The sequence below is a fragment of the Vicugna pacos genome, chromosome 29, assembly GCF_048564905.1.
Source record: "Vicugna pacos chromosome 29, VicPac4, whole genome shotgun sequence".
Lineage (NCBI taxonomy): Eukaryota > Metazoa > Chordata > Mammalia > Artiodactyla > Camelidae > Vicugna > Vicugna pacos.
The window spans coordinates 15,274,932-15,291,324 of record NC_133015.1 but is presented as its reverse complement, the minus strand read 5'-3'; the positions used below and the strand labels follow the sequence as shown (position 1 = coordinate 15,291,324).

The following is a 16,393-nucleotide window of genomic DNA, read 5'->3' as shown; positions in this document are numbered from 1 at the left end:
TCTGTGGTGTGAAGTGAGGGCAGACACACCAGAGGGGTGGAGTGGCTGTCCCCACACCACTTGGTCAATGGCCAGCCCATCGTTAATCATTTTGAGAATCACCCAATCGGAGTTGTGGCTTTCTATTCTAGAAATGTACTTTTTTTTTTTTTTTGCCTTTTTCCCATCTGGTTAGCCCTTCTTTCTTGTTTCCTTTCCTGTTGGTTCATGAATTTCTTGTTCCCCCAAAAGGTCACATTTTCTCCCTCTCCTTGAGATACTGTTACAAATCATGGCCCATTTGCTAACCTTACTTCTTCATACCTACAAAGCTTTCTCTGTGCGCCGGGTCAACACTGAACCTCTCTCCCTGCAGAAAGAGTTAGGGCATTTAATGGGTGTAAAGGCAGCTCTATCTCATCTATACCATATCTCTTTTACACTGAAAGCGGCCGGAATGTTAATACCGGAACATTCAAAAGATTAAGATAAACATTTACATTCCATGTCAACGGTTTTTACATTAATTCAGATATTTGTTACTGCCTGCAATTACTAACCTGCTATCTGCTTTTTTATTTCCTTCTTCTTCTGTGGTTGTAATCAGTTAGAAAGACTGACAAAAAGTTAAGAAAAGGGTGGGGAGTGCACAAGGTAATATGGAAGAACAGTTTTGTGGAAATAACAAAGATATATCACCAATTACTCATTAGGAAAAATGCCACATCATATTAGGTTAACACTGCTCATGTTCTAAGAATATATTGGTCTCTCTGATCTGAACTTGTACACAGGTAATCTGTAAAAAGCTGCTTTAAAAGGTCTAAGGTCTACAGAATGATCTTGTTTTGATCATGTTTTGATGGCTTTAGTTCAGTTCTGCACCTTCTGCACCATATTCAGAATGCTACTGAACATGAGCCATCCTTTGGTTTCAGTCGGCTCTCAGATCCCCTTGCCAAAGAACATGCAGCATGGAGGCAAGTTCAAGGGCTCTGGGATTGGATAGGCGCGTATTTGAAGCCCATGAGCAAGTCACTTAAACTCTCTGAGCCTTGGTTTTCTCATTCATAAAGCAGGGGAAATCTCATACGGACATTGAGAACATTAAATAAAATAATATATGTGAGATTCGTGGACTCAAACTACTGGAGCTTTTAGTGAGATCCATTTAATACAAAGCAGAATTCTCCAGAGTTTTCCAAAGAATGTGTCCTAAGGCATCCATCAAAATATTTTCCAAAACAAAAAACACAATTATTAGTCAATATCTAAAAGAAGACGAGGAGGAAGAGGGGGGAAGAGCAAATCTCTTTTGAGGAACTTTATTCCTCTTTCACAGGTCACTTCACACCCTTACCTTAAACTGGAAATATTTCTTCATTACACTGGAGGGACCTCGGATGCTGGGACTATGTCTCATTTCTGGTCTTCCCATAAGTAGCACAGAATATGCACTTGCTGGCATATTCTTGATGTGCAATCACCTCCAGAAAAGTTAAACCTCGGGGGCCTAGTGGAGGTTCTCCCTATGTGTGGGGCTCTGCCCGGGTTTTTCATGAAGCAAATTTGTATCACTGGTACCCAGGAATGGAACGTAAAGGAGATTCAAGTTTTCAAAGTAAATGGAAGCAAAGATCAGCAAGAATACAGAGAACAATTGGGATGTTTACAGAGTCACTCTAAAGATGACTTATTTTTTTCAAAGAGTATGTTCACAATGGGGAGACCTGGCACTCACCAACTCAGTCAAGTGATTAAACTCAGTAACACTAATGAATGGCCAGATGCATGTAATAGAAAATACACAGTGTCACCTACAAAGTAGTATAGCCAAACGTGTTTTGTCTGAATCGAATCACGCCTTTAGACTGGACTGGTAGTTTACAAGAAACATGAGAAATGGAGGAACAAAGTAAGTGACACCGTGAGGAAATAATCAGGTAAATCTAGAATGAGGAACATTCCACAAATCAACTAGTTTTGTCCCTTCAAAAAGTCTATGTGGTAAAAAAAAAAAAAAAGTTGAAGCACTGTTCTAGATTACAAAGTGCGAAGAAGGTTTAGCAGCCAAATGCAATGTATGAGTGAATCTTGACTGGCTCCTGATTTGAAAAAATAAATAGTTATAAAAGACACTGGGTAGCCAACTAAGGAAATCTGAATATGGACTGGATATCTGATAAGATGAAATGGTTATTAACTCTCTTAAAATGTTTAAGCTCCTGAGTTATATAAAAGAATGTCCTTATTTTCAGAAGATATGGGCTGAAGCCTAAAGGTGTCTGCAATCACTTTCAAAGGGCTTAGCCTCCCACCCAAAATATATATATTTCTACACACACACACACACAGGTTGATAAAACAAACAGGACAAAATGAACAATTACTGAATCTAGGTAGTGGATATACTGGTGTTCATTGCACAGTTGTTTTAACTTTTCTGTTTGAAAATTTGTCATAATGTTAAAACATGGAGGCAATGTAACAAGCAAGCTATTCCTTTCTGCCGTAGAAATTTCTTTCTCTTGCATTTAATAAAAAAAAACTAAGTTATAAAATTCTCATTCTAAGGCAACTGGGCCAGTTACTGAGGACTATAAATGGCTCAGACAGCCTCTATAACCAATTCTGGGGGCTGCAGTTGTACTGGGGAAAAACATAACCCTCTTACTTGAGTATCATTTTCACTGCCCTTTCACTGTCCAAGAGCCACCACTTTTCAGAAAATAGTAATGATTCTTCTCCCAAGTTCAAGTAATTGAGGGTCTTCAAAGCAACAATAAAAATAGCTTTGGATAAACTTTACAACCTGTGATGTTGCTTCTGCATAAAGATAACCTAGTCATTTGATATCACTCAAGTTCTTTTTTAAATAGTGACCCAGATGATATGCAAACAATACAGACAGGGAGGCGATAAAGCATGTTCAATGTAGTCTGGGTGCTCCATTAACCCTGCTGTTGGGGCAGGAATGAGAAGCAGCAGGGGATGAAAGATGTAAATAACCTCACTCCACACACCAGCTACTCCTGTTCCTTCCTGAGCCCTTCTGGAGGGACATCTTTGAGAGGATAAACCTCATAAATCAGAGTTTTTCTAAAGACAGGCAGCAAGAGAGAAAAGCACGGCCCCACAGTTAAAAGTCTGTATCACTTGGGAAAAGATAAATGTGAAGTGGGAGTCTGAAAATTCAAAGAACTCTCAACTACTGGATTCTTTCCCCAACAGAAAACACACCACACTAAGGCAAAAAGAAAAGAAGGAAACAAAAAGTATACTGAAGCTCAATGTTTAAACACATATACAAAATACATAACATCAAGCAAAATGTGTTTCCTTGTGACTTTTGAGTTCAAGCTTATCTAAGAAGACAAGAAACTCTTACCTAAGTACAAGGATGAGTTTTCTTTCTTGACATTGTCATCTAAGTAGGTTGGTCCCAGGGTATAAATAGGTGTGGAGCCCATTCCAATGAGAATCTGTGCACAAACGAATAAAGCCACATAGACCCAGTGACTGTTTCCTCCCGAGTCCTTCAGGCAGGTGGGTGGCTTCACAGTGGGCGAGGAGTTGCCATTCTGACACAGGCCGTCGTTGGAGGCTGAGGCGTTCAACTCTTGGATCTGGTATGCAGGCGAGATGAAGTGAGGTAAAGCGAAGAGGGCAGCCCCCACGGCGATGAGGAGACCCCCCACTGCCAGCCACAGGGGCCGCCGCCCCCGGCCGCCAAAGTAGCTGACGAAAACCACCACCACCAGGCTCCCAATGTCAAAGCAGCTGACCAGCAGCCCCGACTCGGAACTTTTCAGGCTGTAGCGCCTTTCAATGGTGGTGATGACGCTGCTCAGGTACCCGGAGACCATTAATGCCTGGATGAAGGTCAGAAAGCACATGCAAACCAGGAAGCAACGGGAATCAGTGAGGACCACGTAGAGGCACCTTCTCCCCTGCAGCATGGCCAGAGTGGAGGACACCGACATGGTTTTGCTGACTTCCACCCGCTGGTTACATTCCACCAGCCCTGCCGTCTCTGCCGAAGTTGACGGGGCGGACGGGCTGGGGGCCCGCGGGCCGGGGCTTGGCTTCAACTCCTGATGTCTAGAAGAATCTGTACAGCCGGAGGCGGGCTTGGCGCCTATGCTCGCGGGACTCAGGTCTGGCCTGCAGGAGGCGCTGTTCAGAGCGGGTAAACTCTGGGACCTAAAGGTCTCTGGTTCGCACTTTTCTTGGACAGCTCCTACTGTGGCCGGTGCTTCCAGCTGCTCTCCCGCCTGGGGCTGCAGCCCCGTGCCTTCGTCCATGGCTCTTAGAATTCAGATTCGATCGCTGATCGCACTCAAAGACTTCCGGCGCTTTTCATCCACCCGCAGGAGGGGCCGAAGCCGGGCCCAGACAGTCGTGCCCACCAGGGACCGGGCCTGGGGATGCAGAGCCGCGCAGCAGGGCATCCTCACCAGCAGAGAGGTGCCCAGGGCATCCTGACCGCAGCCGCGGCCCCGAGGCTCCGCAGCCGCGTGCCCCGGAGGGCAGGGGTCCGCGCGGTCCTGCGATGAGCCCTACTTAGGGTCCACCTCGGGTTGGTAGCTCGCGGCAGGAGCCTTGCGCGTCCCGGGCGCATCCCCTCCTCAGCCGCCGCTCCGCCAGCCACCCGGAGCGCGTACGCCCCGTGCCCAGCGCAGGGGAGCTTAGCGCTGCTGCCCGCGCCGCATCCCGCGTGCTGGCTGGGCCAGAGGCGCCCTGTCCTCGCCGCCTCGGCTCGCAACACCCTCGGGCGCAAAGCTGCCAACCTGCAAAGCAGAGACAGGGCAGTCAGCGAAGGGCAGCTGCGGATGGCGCCCCAGCGCTCCGGGGGACAGCGCTGGGGGACTCTGACAGTCCCAAGTGGGACCGAAGGACGAACGAGGAGCGAAGCCCTGGAGGAGGAGGCATTTGCAGCCAGCAGTCCCCAGTGCCCGAACAATAAGCAGCAGGCGGTCGGCAGAGACCCTCCCTCCTTGTCTACTGTGGACCTGCCCCCGCCCAGCCCCTTTTGCCTTAAACAGCGCATCTGCTTTTATGTTAATAATTATCAACCCGGCAGCTCTGACTCAGAGACAGTGTCTTTTATTCGAGTGAACTAATTGCAACCTTTAGGCACTCCTACTCCATTACTCAAAATAGAAAAGGCTCAAAAGAACAAAGGAAAGTTTTTTGGTTTGTTTGTTCTTTTGGTTTTACAAACACAATGCACCCCCCCAGTCCCGATTTTTAAAAAGAAAATTAAAGAAAGGAGGAAAGCTATGTGTGTAGAAATGTGCGTACACAGGCACGTGTGCGCGACAGGATGTGAATCCGTCTTCCTCATCAATTGCAGACACGTATTCAAAGCCCAAGGCAGCAGCAAAAAGGTCAGCGTGCTTGCCTCTTTATTCCCAACACTAAAAATAACAACCCTGCCCTCTGCCGCCGGAGAGAACTATTCAATTACAAATACCAGGGGCATTCGAGGCTGCGGCCCACTCGAAGTCCCAGCGCACGGTGTCAAGAGAAACCGAAAATCAATTTGCTTTGCAGAGGGGTGGGGAAGCCACGCCAAACAAAGAGATGCCGGCGCGCTATCACAGCGCGCTAGGAGCCCACGGAGCTGGCTTGGTACGCGCGGGTCGGTAAGGAGGTATGCTATTTACATCGATTGCACCCTGGGAGCGCGGGCCCGGGGCGCGCGCACACCCCGGTGCGTATGTGTTGGAAACCCTCGCGGGATCCAGCACCCAGCTTGAACTCAGCACGAGCCGAAAACAGGTGTGTCCCCAGGGTGAGCCCGGGCCCCTGATCTCCGGGACTCCCACTCCATTTCTCCCGCCCGGGGGGACGTGTACCAGGTGGGAGAGGAGAGCCGGACTTGGCTGCTTTGGGTCTCATTCTGCGACGCGCTTTTGTGATGCTACTGACAAAAGAAAGGAGGGAGGGTAAGGGAGAAAGGCGGAGAGGATGGGATCCAGGGGCGGCCGCTCTGGCGTCTCCCTCGGCTCTGCTGTGCCAGACCCGCTCCCAGATTCCTGGCCTGCCAGCCGCTCACAGCCGGGGCTTCCCCGCCGCCTCCTTACCCAGGCGCCTTCCCGGGGAACCCCACCGGCGTCCGCGCGCCGAGCCGGGGAATCCCGGCAAACTCGCTCCCCGCGCCCGGGGCTCCGAGCTCCTGCCGAGAGGGCACCCCCATCGCAGCGCAGCCTCGGATGGGCACCCGGACCCCGGCGGCTCTCCAAGCCAGCGCGGGACCCCGGGGACACCTACTGCGGGCACGCAAACACACACACACACACACAGCCAGCCAGCGGGAGAACAGGACCGCCGAGGACAGCTGGCCAAGCTGCCAGGGAGCACGAGCCGCGGCTACTCACTCGGGAGTCGGCGTGTCTGTCTGTCGGTCTGAGAGTGGAGCGCCGGGAGGTGGGGACCTTGAAGGTGCAGGAGTAGTTGGGAGCCTCCTGGCAAGACAGCGTCAAGAAACCAGTGAATGAGACTGTGACTCAGGCTGAACTCTTCCCCCCACCGCTCGCCTGTCCGCCAAGCCTCTCCAAACAGACACACGCGCACAGACGCGCCCGGAGCGGAGCAGCGGAGAGCGCAGGCGCGCGGGCAGCCGCCCAGCCCAGCCCGAAGGCGGCGAGCCGCCCTGCTGCCCTTCACCTGAGCGTCGCGGGAGGGCGAGGAGCCTGAGGGAGCATGTCTCCAGGAAAGTCAGCTGCTGAGGCAGAGAGCCCACTCGGGAAGAAAGAACTATTTCTGTTTGTTTTATTCCGTGCCGAGGCCATTCACCGTGTCTTAGGGACCATAGTAGGCTCTGGGGACAAAAGATGAACAGGACAGGATCCCTGAACTACGGAAATCTCTGTCTTGTGGAAGATATACCCCTGTAAGTAGCCTAAAATAACACGGTAAATACTATACAAAATAGATACGGGAGATACTGGAGAACCTAATGTCCATTGTTAACGGATTAGGTCTTCATTTCCAGGCAGAAAGAAAGGCATGTGCAAAGTCCCGGGGGCATGATGCTGCAAGGAAATAGGTAGATGTGTCACAGAGTGGTTGCAGGGATGGGGCAGAGGGCTGGGCCACAAGAGTGGCAGAGGAGAAAAGGGCTTCACTGACTTGCTCACCAGAAAGCTGGTTCTGGCAGTGATGGGTGAACTGAGGCCACGTGGAGGGCATGGAGACAAGTTAGGAGGCAATCTCTGAGCAATACGTGATGGGGTTTGGGGGTGTGGGGTGGGGGCGGGCAGCAGGGGAAGAAGGAACTGCTTGAAAACACTGACAAGGTAAAAGTGGCCAGCCTTGGAAGCTGATGTAATCTGGAGGTTGAGAAAACAGGCCAATGTAGGCTGTCTCTCAAGTTTCACACTTGGGTGACTGGGTGGATGAGATCCAAGGAAAACACAGGAGGAGAAACATGCTCTTAGGAGAAAGATGTTTGTCCGTTTAGATGTGTTGACTTTGAAATGCCTTTGGGACATCTGAGTGCACATGTCCCGTAAGCCACAGGGCATATAACACACAGGCAGTTGGGATTAGGGCGTGGATTAACAGGCATCAGCCCAAAGGCAGCATGAGGTGAATAAGGCAGATCATGCAGGAGATGTGAGGAGAGGGAGGCTAAGGGCTGAGCCTTGGGGACACCATGACTTAAGAGATGGAAAGAGAAAAAGCTAAGGAGGGAGATTAAAAGAAATGTGTTAGTGATCAGAAAACAGTGAGTGTCACAGAAGCCAAAGGAGCAGAAAACTTTAAGAAGGGGGTGGTCAGATGCCAGAACACCTGCGGAGGAGTCAAATAGCTAAGATGTTAGAGTCCATGCGCTACAGCAAGTAGGAGGACCCTGAGAACTTGACAGAGGGAGATAGTGACCTAATGAGAGTGTGTGTGTGCATGGGAAGGAGGGTTCTACAATTACCAGTGACTGCGCTGGCCATTGCTGAAATGTCAAAGCCACTTCAGTGGCTCTTGGCTTTATCCAATAAGAGCACTGTGTCCACTTTACAGCATGAGGAGAAAGTGTAGAGACATTAAGTAACTTGGTAAAGGCACATAGCTAGTCTCTGGATGATAAAAAAAAAAAGTTCATGCTCCAGAAGTCCATGCTCTTAACTCTGACTCTACCCTCTCTCATCATCTGTAGCAGCCTGACTTTTCAGTGCATCTTGCATCTGCTAATTATCTCACTTTAGTCCAACAACCATCCTATGGACAGTCATCCTTAGAGAACAAAATAAGTCAGGTGACACCAAAGAACAGCTGGTGCATGCTCCAAATCCATGTTGAGACAGCACTAATCTGGCAACAGCCAAACTGCTGATCAAACAGGCCGAAGGCATTTATTTCTCATCCCCCTGCCCCTGTCCCCTTTTCTTGAGATCTCCATCAAGCCCACTGTCACTTTTCCACAAACAGGAAATATGACTCCAGCTGCTAGCCTTGCCCAGATCTTAGCTATGTGGCACTTCCTGTACCTGTTACTCCTCTGAGCTTATTCTGGATCCAAACAGAATTGATCTACCTCCTATTACGTCCTTCCAAGCTCTTTGGTCCATCCTCTCATTTCAGCCTCAGCCCCAGACATCCCTGTTTTACACCGAATTCAATCTGTCGCATCAGGTGCCAGCAGAGGGCTTCCCTGCTGAAAGTCAAATAATCACGCCCCCATCACACACTGTGTTTATTCATGGTCAGTTACCATAGTTACACTAGAAACAATGCTAAGAACCTATAGTTTTTTTTATTCCTACTAATAGAAAGATCATGATTTATAGATAGAATTCAAAATGTCCAATTAACTACCCATATAGGAAACAAAAAGAAAACATTTAGCACAAGACATTTCTTATGCTTTCTCTTTCATAGTAAATGTGGCTTTGGAAAAGGCCAGGTGCGCCTCCATCAGCCCTCATCCTTCGAATCAGAGAAAGAAATGGATTTACATCATGGGATTCTGCTACCCCCATGACTTACTTCACAGTCGCCGAGACTGGACTATCTGCCCTGCTAGGCATATTGGGAGAGAAAGCACATGACTATAAACTTGCTTCAAATTTCCAGGTGTGCTGATGCTTCTTCTAAGTCACTAAGTCAGTCTAACTTACACATAAATTGTCTCTTTCTCAGTCTTCACATAATAAGATGGTAGCCTTTGCAATTACCTAGGGCATCCTATAGGTTTAAAATCTAGCTGCTCTGGAGAATGGGGCAGGGAAAGCAGAGTGTACCCTTTCCTCCACTCTCTTTCCATTTTCCTTAAGAGGGTTCAATTCAGAGGTCTCCCAGACACAAGAAGAAGAACTGAGTTTTGGTCCAGAACATTTTCTGGGCTTAAAATATAATGCATAGTTGTCACTGCTCTAATTGAATTAGGTATTGGTTCTTGAAGAAGAGACAAGTTATATCTTTAAGGTAACCTTTTATATATCATTGAAATACAGATTTATTCACAGACCCTGAAGAGGTATATAGACTATTAACCTCTGTGACATAATTAAATTACATCTCTATTCTTGATTCAAAAAGGTGGTTTATGGTATGACTGATTGCCTCAATATCTTTTCTTTTTTATTTAATTACTTTTTTATTGAGATATGATTGACACATAACACTATTAGTTTTAGATGTACAATATACTGATTTGATATAGTATGTATATATTGCAAAATGATCACCACAATAAATCTACACATGGTTACAAAGCTTTTCTAATGGGGGAGGTAATTGGGTTTTTCTTTTTTTTTTTTTCTCTTAATGGGGGCACTGGGGATTGAACTCAGGACCTCCATGCATGCTAAACATGCACTCTGCCACTTGAGCTATACCCTTCCCGCCCAACACACAAATTTTTTTTCTTGTTATGAGGATGTTTAAGATCTACTCTCTTAGCAGCTTTCAAATACCCAATATGATACTATTGATTATAAGATTATAAGGTAATCTCTTAACAGAACTTGGCATTTATACCCTTACTTAGGAAGTAAATTTCAAGCTGGGTAAAACAGAAGAGGGATAGATTTGGCCCTGGGGGAGGACAGTGAATTCAGGCAATCACTCCAGCTCTGTGGTTTGAGTATGGCAATCAACCATGTCAGTTTTAGCACTACAGGTCTCCAATGCAAGAAACCACAGTCCTGTGAACACTTGGACACTTAGTCACCCTCTAAAGGAGCCAAGAAATCAGGCAGCACCATTGGGAAGCAGCCAGGACAAGAAGACAACACTCTACCAACCAGGGCCTTCTAGAAACTGCCACCTCCCTTAACAAAAATAGGCCGGTAATGAGGAGAAGACGAGACATTTGTCCCCAGAGATTCACATTCCCTTGAGATTTTCGTAATTACCTCCACTGCCACCTGGGCCTGGGAAAGGAAGGAGGCGGGACAGGAAGTGGGAGGGAGGAGAGGCCATCTGTGTGACCCTAAGCGTCTCTTCATGTCTCTGTGGGTTGTCGAAAATCAGGGCCCTGACCACTTTTCACCCAGGCCATTTCTCAGGGTTGTGTTTGCAGCCAGCGACCTTGAGGAGTGAGGTACCCTTTACCCCTGGAAAAAGAGCAGGCTTAGTTCTGCCGACTCTGGGCAGCACCCCCAGCTCAAGGCTCCTCTCCTGTAAGGCAACTGCCCATGTACACAGGCATCCGCAGTGGGCTGTGCATCGCCCCGTGGGGTCCAGGGCCGCGGGGAACTGGAGCAGACATCAGCCTGACAGTCGGCCTGCTGCTTTTGACATGAAGAACAATGCCCATTGCCTCTGACTCTGCAGCCTTTCCTCCCCAGGACCCATGAAACAGAAGCAGGCTAACTTGTTAGCTCAGAAGGAGGGTGAAATCCTAGACCCTACACAGTCCTTGTGAGGCCTCACCCGATTTTAACACCCTGACCCGGATACTAGCTTCCCTTTCACTGTGCAGGACAGCTGGGCCGGGGCCTGAGCCTTTAAACAGAGCTTTCCTTAAGCCTAAAGGCCAATAAAAGGAAATAACTACACGGGATAACATGTTAGATGTGGCTGACGGGCTCTCAGCATGCAGCCCCGACATTTCTGTTCTATCTTGAACAGCAGAGTCTCAAAAGCAAAGCAAAGCAAACAAACAAAACTACATTTCCCAGACTCCTTTGCCAGTCAGGTCCTGGATAAGAACTGATACACTCTTGTGAGTTTTAGAAGTTGGTATAAGGCATAAGCCACATCTTTATGGCCGTCTTAGGCCAGCAAGCAGGTCAGGGGGACATTGTATATTTCTGCTTCAGCCATCGTTGTCCAAACTCCAGCTTCTGGACATCGAGAGGCAGTTACAGCCTTGGACCTCAGGATCCAGACACAGCAGGGTATCCTGAAGTCAGTAGACCACGGAAGGCCTTTGATTCCACCCTCCAGACCGCAGCAGATGGACCAGCTTTGCTGGAGGGACAGACCTGCCGTCCTCAGGGTCGTTCCTGGTCACCCAGCCTGAAGATCAGCCCTGCCAGAGACTGTAAGCTCACAGTTTCCTGTAGGGAGTCCCTTTCTGCCTAAAAGCCCGGAGCGATTTCTCTGGGCAAAAAGCAATACACTAGAGAGTCAGCTTGTAAATTAGGGCTACTCCTCCACGGTCGGTGCCCCCCCGCAGCAGACGCCCCTTGGGGATCTACCCTAGGGATGACCCTGAACTCTCTGGAGACGACTCGAAGCCTGGATCCAGAGAGTAAAGCCAAGAGAAAGCTCGAACTCCTCTTGCCTTCCTTCCTTCTAGATCCCCATTTCCTGGCTGAGAGCCTGCTTCTTCCCTAGGTGCCCGGAAGGACTCGCAGACGTGACCTCAAGGAGGTGGTCTCATTTCAGGGCGTAGAAGAATAATTAACACAAGATAAGATGAATGACAAATCGCTGCAGTGACACACTGCTGAGGCCCCCTACACAAGCAGGTGGGACGCAGCAGGCTTCGCTGCCTTCCACTTGTCTAAAAGGCCTGAAGCTTAGACAGCTATAAATAATCCTTGATATTGTCCTGCTGCTGGCAACAGGCAGCCTGGCCGGGGGACAGCAGAATCCTCATGTCCCCTCCCCTCTTTCCCAAGGTCCGTGCCCTCTGTAGGACAGATAGAGCAGAGTGGGTCAGAACAAGGACACCACGGGAAACTAACACTAGTCAATCTGTGTGGTGAGCACATGGGGGTCCCTCGTACACACTTCATCACCAGAAGCAGCCCCGATTCTAAGATGCACCATTATTTTGCATATCACCAAAAAGGAAAAAATACGGCCTGCTAGACTCTGACGCATCTTAATGTGTCATTTAACCTTAATGAGTCAAGAGAGAAAAAGAGGACTCTTGCTGAACTATCTAAATTTTAACTCTGGCTCTGCCGTTTCTGCCAGTAGAGCCTTGGACAATTGATTCAACCTCTCTGCCTCAGTTTCCAAGTCGGGGTTAACCCCAGTGTCTATCTCACAGGGTGGTCGTCAGTGGAAAATGAGATAATGTACACAAAATGCTTACAGCAAGGCCTGGACCAAGTTTGGGGCTAATGAACGCAAGTCCCTGTCAGAGTTATGCGTTGCGGATTTTTGCAGTCACCATATTCATGTTTTCCTCCCTGACTGTCAGAGAGCAGATGATCCAGAATCTTTTATTTCATACGCACCACACACTTATCTAAGATTGGTTCCTATCCTGGAAATTATGTTTAGACCGATAAAATCTCATATATCCTTCTAAGGACCATTATTTGGTTGTTTTTGTTTTTTGTTTCATTTTCCATCTTCCAACCAGAGGAATTCCTTCCTCATCAGTACCCCACCACCGCTCAAGTACTTACAAAAGTTAAAACATAGTTATCCTCTCATTTATCATATTAGGACTGACTGTGTATTTTACAGACATTATTCGTCTTCCCTCTCAGATGTATATTACCAATCCCTTTTATGGAGGAGGGTGTTGAGGTTCTGAGATGATCATCAATTTGCCCTAAACCATTCAGCTTAGAAAGTGTGGAGAGAGATGCAAACCCAGATCAGCCATGTTCCAAAGTTTACACTCCTTGGGACGATATAGCTCGGTGGTAGAGTGCACACTTAGCATGTGTCCTGGGTTCAATCCCCAGTACCTCCATTGAAAAGGGGGGGGGGCAGGGAGAATAAAATAAAATAAAAACAAACCTACACTCCTAGCCACCTTGCTGTATCTTCTAATTGGGCTTTACATAATTTTTAGGAACTCACCTATTGATGAAGATGAAACATGTCTCATCAATATAGAAACATTTAAGTGGACTGAAGGATGGAGCAGTCTAAGTTCAAACGATACATGCTATTGCTTCGGAATAAACACAGAAAACCAGCTACTCAGAGAGCCGTGACCTCTGTAATGCCTAGGATACGGGTTTTTCCAGGGCTGCCTAATCTTTCAGTCACTGACTGTGGTTTCATTCCCAGCTGGAGACTCCTCCCCAGCCTGCTCTGCATTCCTTTCCTTACTAGGGACCTTGAGCATCACGGGACAAGCTTGCCATGAAGCCCATCCCTCAGAAAGCAGCGGCCCACCTGCCACCACACCCCACCACTGAGTACCACTGAGTCTGAGAATAGCGGGTCAGTCACGGGGAGGGAACCCCGCCTCACTCCCGCAGAGCCAATCTTGTAAAGACAGACGAGATCAGTCCTGGCGTCCTGGGATCCTGAATCACAAACACCACAGAGCAGCATCCTTTTAATAAAAAAATACAGAAATGTAGGGGGCTGTGCAGAATGATCACGAGCTCAGGGCTGCCTGTCTTGTCAAACGTTCCTTCCTCAATACAAAGACACTCGAAAAGAGCTCTTTACAAAATTCGCTCAAATCCCCTTCTCTCCTCTTTTGTTGATGACAATTTTGATAATTATCTGATTGCACAAAAAGTCCCCAAATCCAGGTTGAGGTGCTATATGATTTTTATTATTGTTAGTGTCAGCTTCGGCACATTCAGCGCTGGTGCCTGACCTGTATGCTCCGTTCTCTCTGGATGGCAGTGATACCCTGATAATCGTTCTGTTTCCTTTGCTGTAATTAATGACCCCATATTAGCAGAATGTACCACTTGGACCATCAGGGGAGTGGTTTTAAAGGATTTAGTGTTCCATCTGGGGACTGCAAAACCTGTCATCACGGAATGGGATGCAAACGACAAATGAGTTGTCTTATGTCATTCCGTCTGTGAAAATCAGAGCTGTCAGAGTCTAAACTTAGTTCACCCACACTGAGGGACGACCAGGGGAACAGGCACGGGTACAGTGGAAATGCAACGTCTAAACGTCGCAGTCTTCTTTCCTTCCTTTAGCTGGTTTTGTTGGTGCAATTTTACACCAGAGGAAAAAAATGTGACTTTTCCCAACAGAAAAGAACTGTTGTGAAATTTCACCCATTTTGGACCCAGGATCCGTTTTAAATGCCAGTGCAGAAACAGAAAAGTGCTCCAACAAGAAATAAGAGATGTACAGGTACATGAAAATAAGCATTTCTCCCTGGATTCGTTCATCCTCTTTGGGCTTTCCTCAAGGGAAAAAAAAATACTTTTAGGAAGAAAAGTCTGAAGCCCTGGAAACAATTTTCACTAGTCTTAGAAAATGTTTTTTGATGAATATCTTTTATACATGTAACAAAAAAGAAAACCAGAGAACAAACAAAGTAATCCAAGCCGTTGAAAAACTAATAAAATTAACTCCCTCATATGCCACCGAGATAGAATCTTCTCAGTCTCCTGCAATTTAAAGATCAGAATCCTGGGCGGGGGAGGGGATAGCTCAGTGGTAGCGCACATGCTTAGCACGCACGAGGTCCTGGGGTCAGTCCCCAGTACCATTAAAACAAGTAATAAAGTAAGTGAATAAATATATAAATCTAATACCTCCCCACAAAAAAAGAACTTTAAAAAAATTTTTTTAAATAAAGACCAAGATCCTGATGTCCGCCAAGTGCAAAGCCCACGGTGGGAAACACAGTACATAGGAGGGAGGACCTGAGCTGGACCAGAAGAGTTATCAGAGCTTTCAGATGTGTAAGTGGGACCGGTGGCCTCCGAGACCCCTGAAGAGGGAAACTGAAACTGAAACATTCTGGGGCAGGACATCTCTAGGATGGAGAGTTTGGGGGAAACCTGGGGCACATGAAGGGGAAAACAGGAAGTAAGATAAGAAACCTGGTCACCTCCCAGCTGAGAAGTTTAGACTCTACTCTGTAGACAAATGGAGATTCATCAAAGGTAACTAAGCCGAGCAGAATTAGGCAGAAACTATACAAAGATTAATTTCTCAAAAAGAGGTGGCTGGAATTGGAGTCGGGGAGAGACTGCAGTTAGAGACACCACCCCCAAAGCACTCAGTACAGGCAAAACCATGACCCCGGGTTCTGACGACTAAGTAAAAACCAAGTACTGGCCCACCCTTGTTTTATGACATGGGAGTGGGTGACTTTAGATTGGAAGGATCTTAGGGATCATTTAGCCAAAAATTCACAAACCTATGGCCAAATAAAGCTGCCGCTAAAGCCCACACATTCATATGTTTTAGTTTTCAGGATTAATTGCCAAAACTAATTTTAAAGTCAGGAGATTTCAGATGAAAGATTCCAGATTGCTGGCATTTGTCACATTGGATTCAAGGCCCTCAGTTACCTGCTTGGCCCATATGAGCCTCTAAGTTTGAGATCCTTTGATTTGGGCCAATTCCGTTTTAGCCTTCCCTACACCAACCTTAAAAATGAAGAAACGGAAACCTGAGGAAGGAAGGTAAATAAAATTTCCCAAAGTTTCATCAACAGTTATTGGCAAAATCAATGAGGGATGATGTGGTACCCTGACAATTCTACCCCCTGCAGCAACTGGACATATGTGGTCTCTGGTCCTCACAAGCCTTAAAAAGTAGACATCATTATTCCCATTTCATAGGAGGAAATGAGCTGAGCGAGAGAGGCTAGGTAACGTGTCCCAGGCTGGTGTGGTGGAGACAGTGTTCAAACCTAGATGCACCCTAGTCCTTTTTATACACAATTAGTCTGAGATCCTGGAGCCAGGAAAACCTGCTCGAAATTTGGACTGGCCATCAGCTGGCTGTGTGACAACAGGCTGTCACTCAGCCCATCTGAGTTTCAGCTTTTTGGTCTCTAAGCTGGAATGAACACATATCGAACAGCAGTGAGCACACACAGTAGGAATCCCAGCGTTCACTTGTGCCATATGTTGTGCCAAGATCCCTACACTCCATGAAACTGTCATCCACATTGTCAATGGAAAAAACTGGGATTTTGAAAGGATGCCACGGCCCTGGGTAGTGACGAGCAGTCTGGATCTGCTCTCTGGTCCAGTCACCCACACCCTCCACCAGCTTCCTGACGGGGCACCACATACCCAGCAGGTGCTCAGCAACTCAGAGCTCCTCCCCC

At 47.5% G+C, this 16,393-nt stretch overlaps 1 protein-coding gene and 1 long non-coding RNA gene across 3 annotated transcripts in view; one reads left to right on the top strand and one right to left on the bottom strand.

Annotated features, from left to right (window-relative positions):
- Positions 1–6,497, bottom strand: part of SLCO5A1 (solute carrier organic anion transporter family member 5A1) — a 95,372-nt gene extending 88,875 nt beyond the window's left edge. For both annotated transcript variants that reach the window (XM_006204712.4, XM_031692212.2), the window contains exons 1-2: positions 6,363–6,497; positions 3,368–4,769 (exon numbers count right to left, since the gene is read on the bottom strand). In XM_006204712.4, coding sequence (XP_006204774.1) covers positions 3,368–4,283 — 916 coding nt within the window. In that variant the 5' untranslated portion in view covers positions 4,284–4,769; positions 6,363–6,497. The remainder of the gene's footprint in view (positions 1–3,367; positions 4,770–6,362) is intronic.
- On the top strand, positions 5,945–13,322 carry LOC140690247 (uncharacterized). The gene is made up of 3 exons (XR_012065448.1): positions 5,945–6,877; positions 8,863–9,057; positions 13,193–13,322. It is a non-coding gene; the product is annotated as an uncharacterized lncRNA (long non-coding RNA).
- Positions 13,323–16,393: the final 3,071 nt, after the last annotated feature.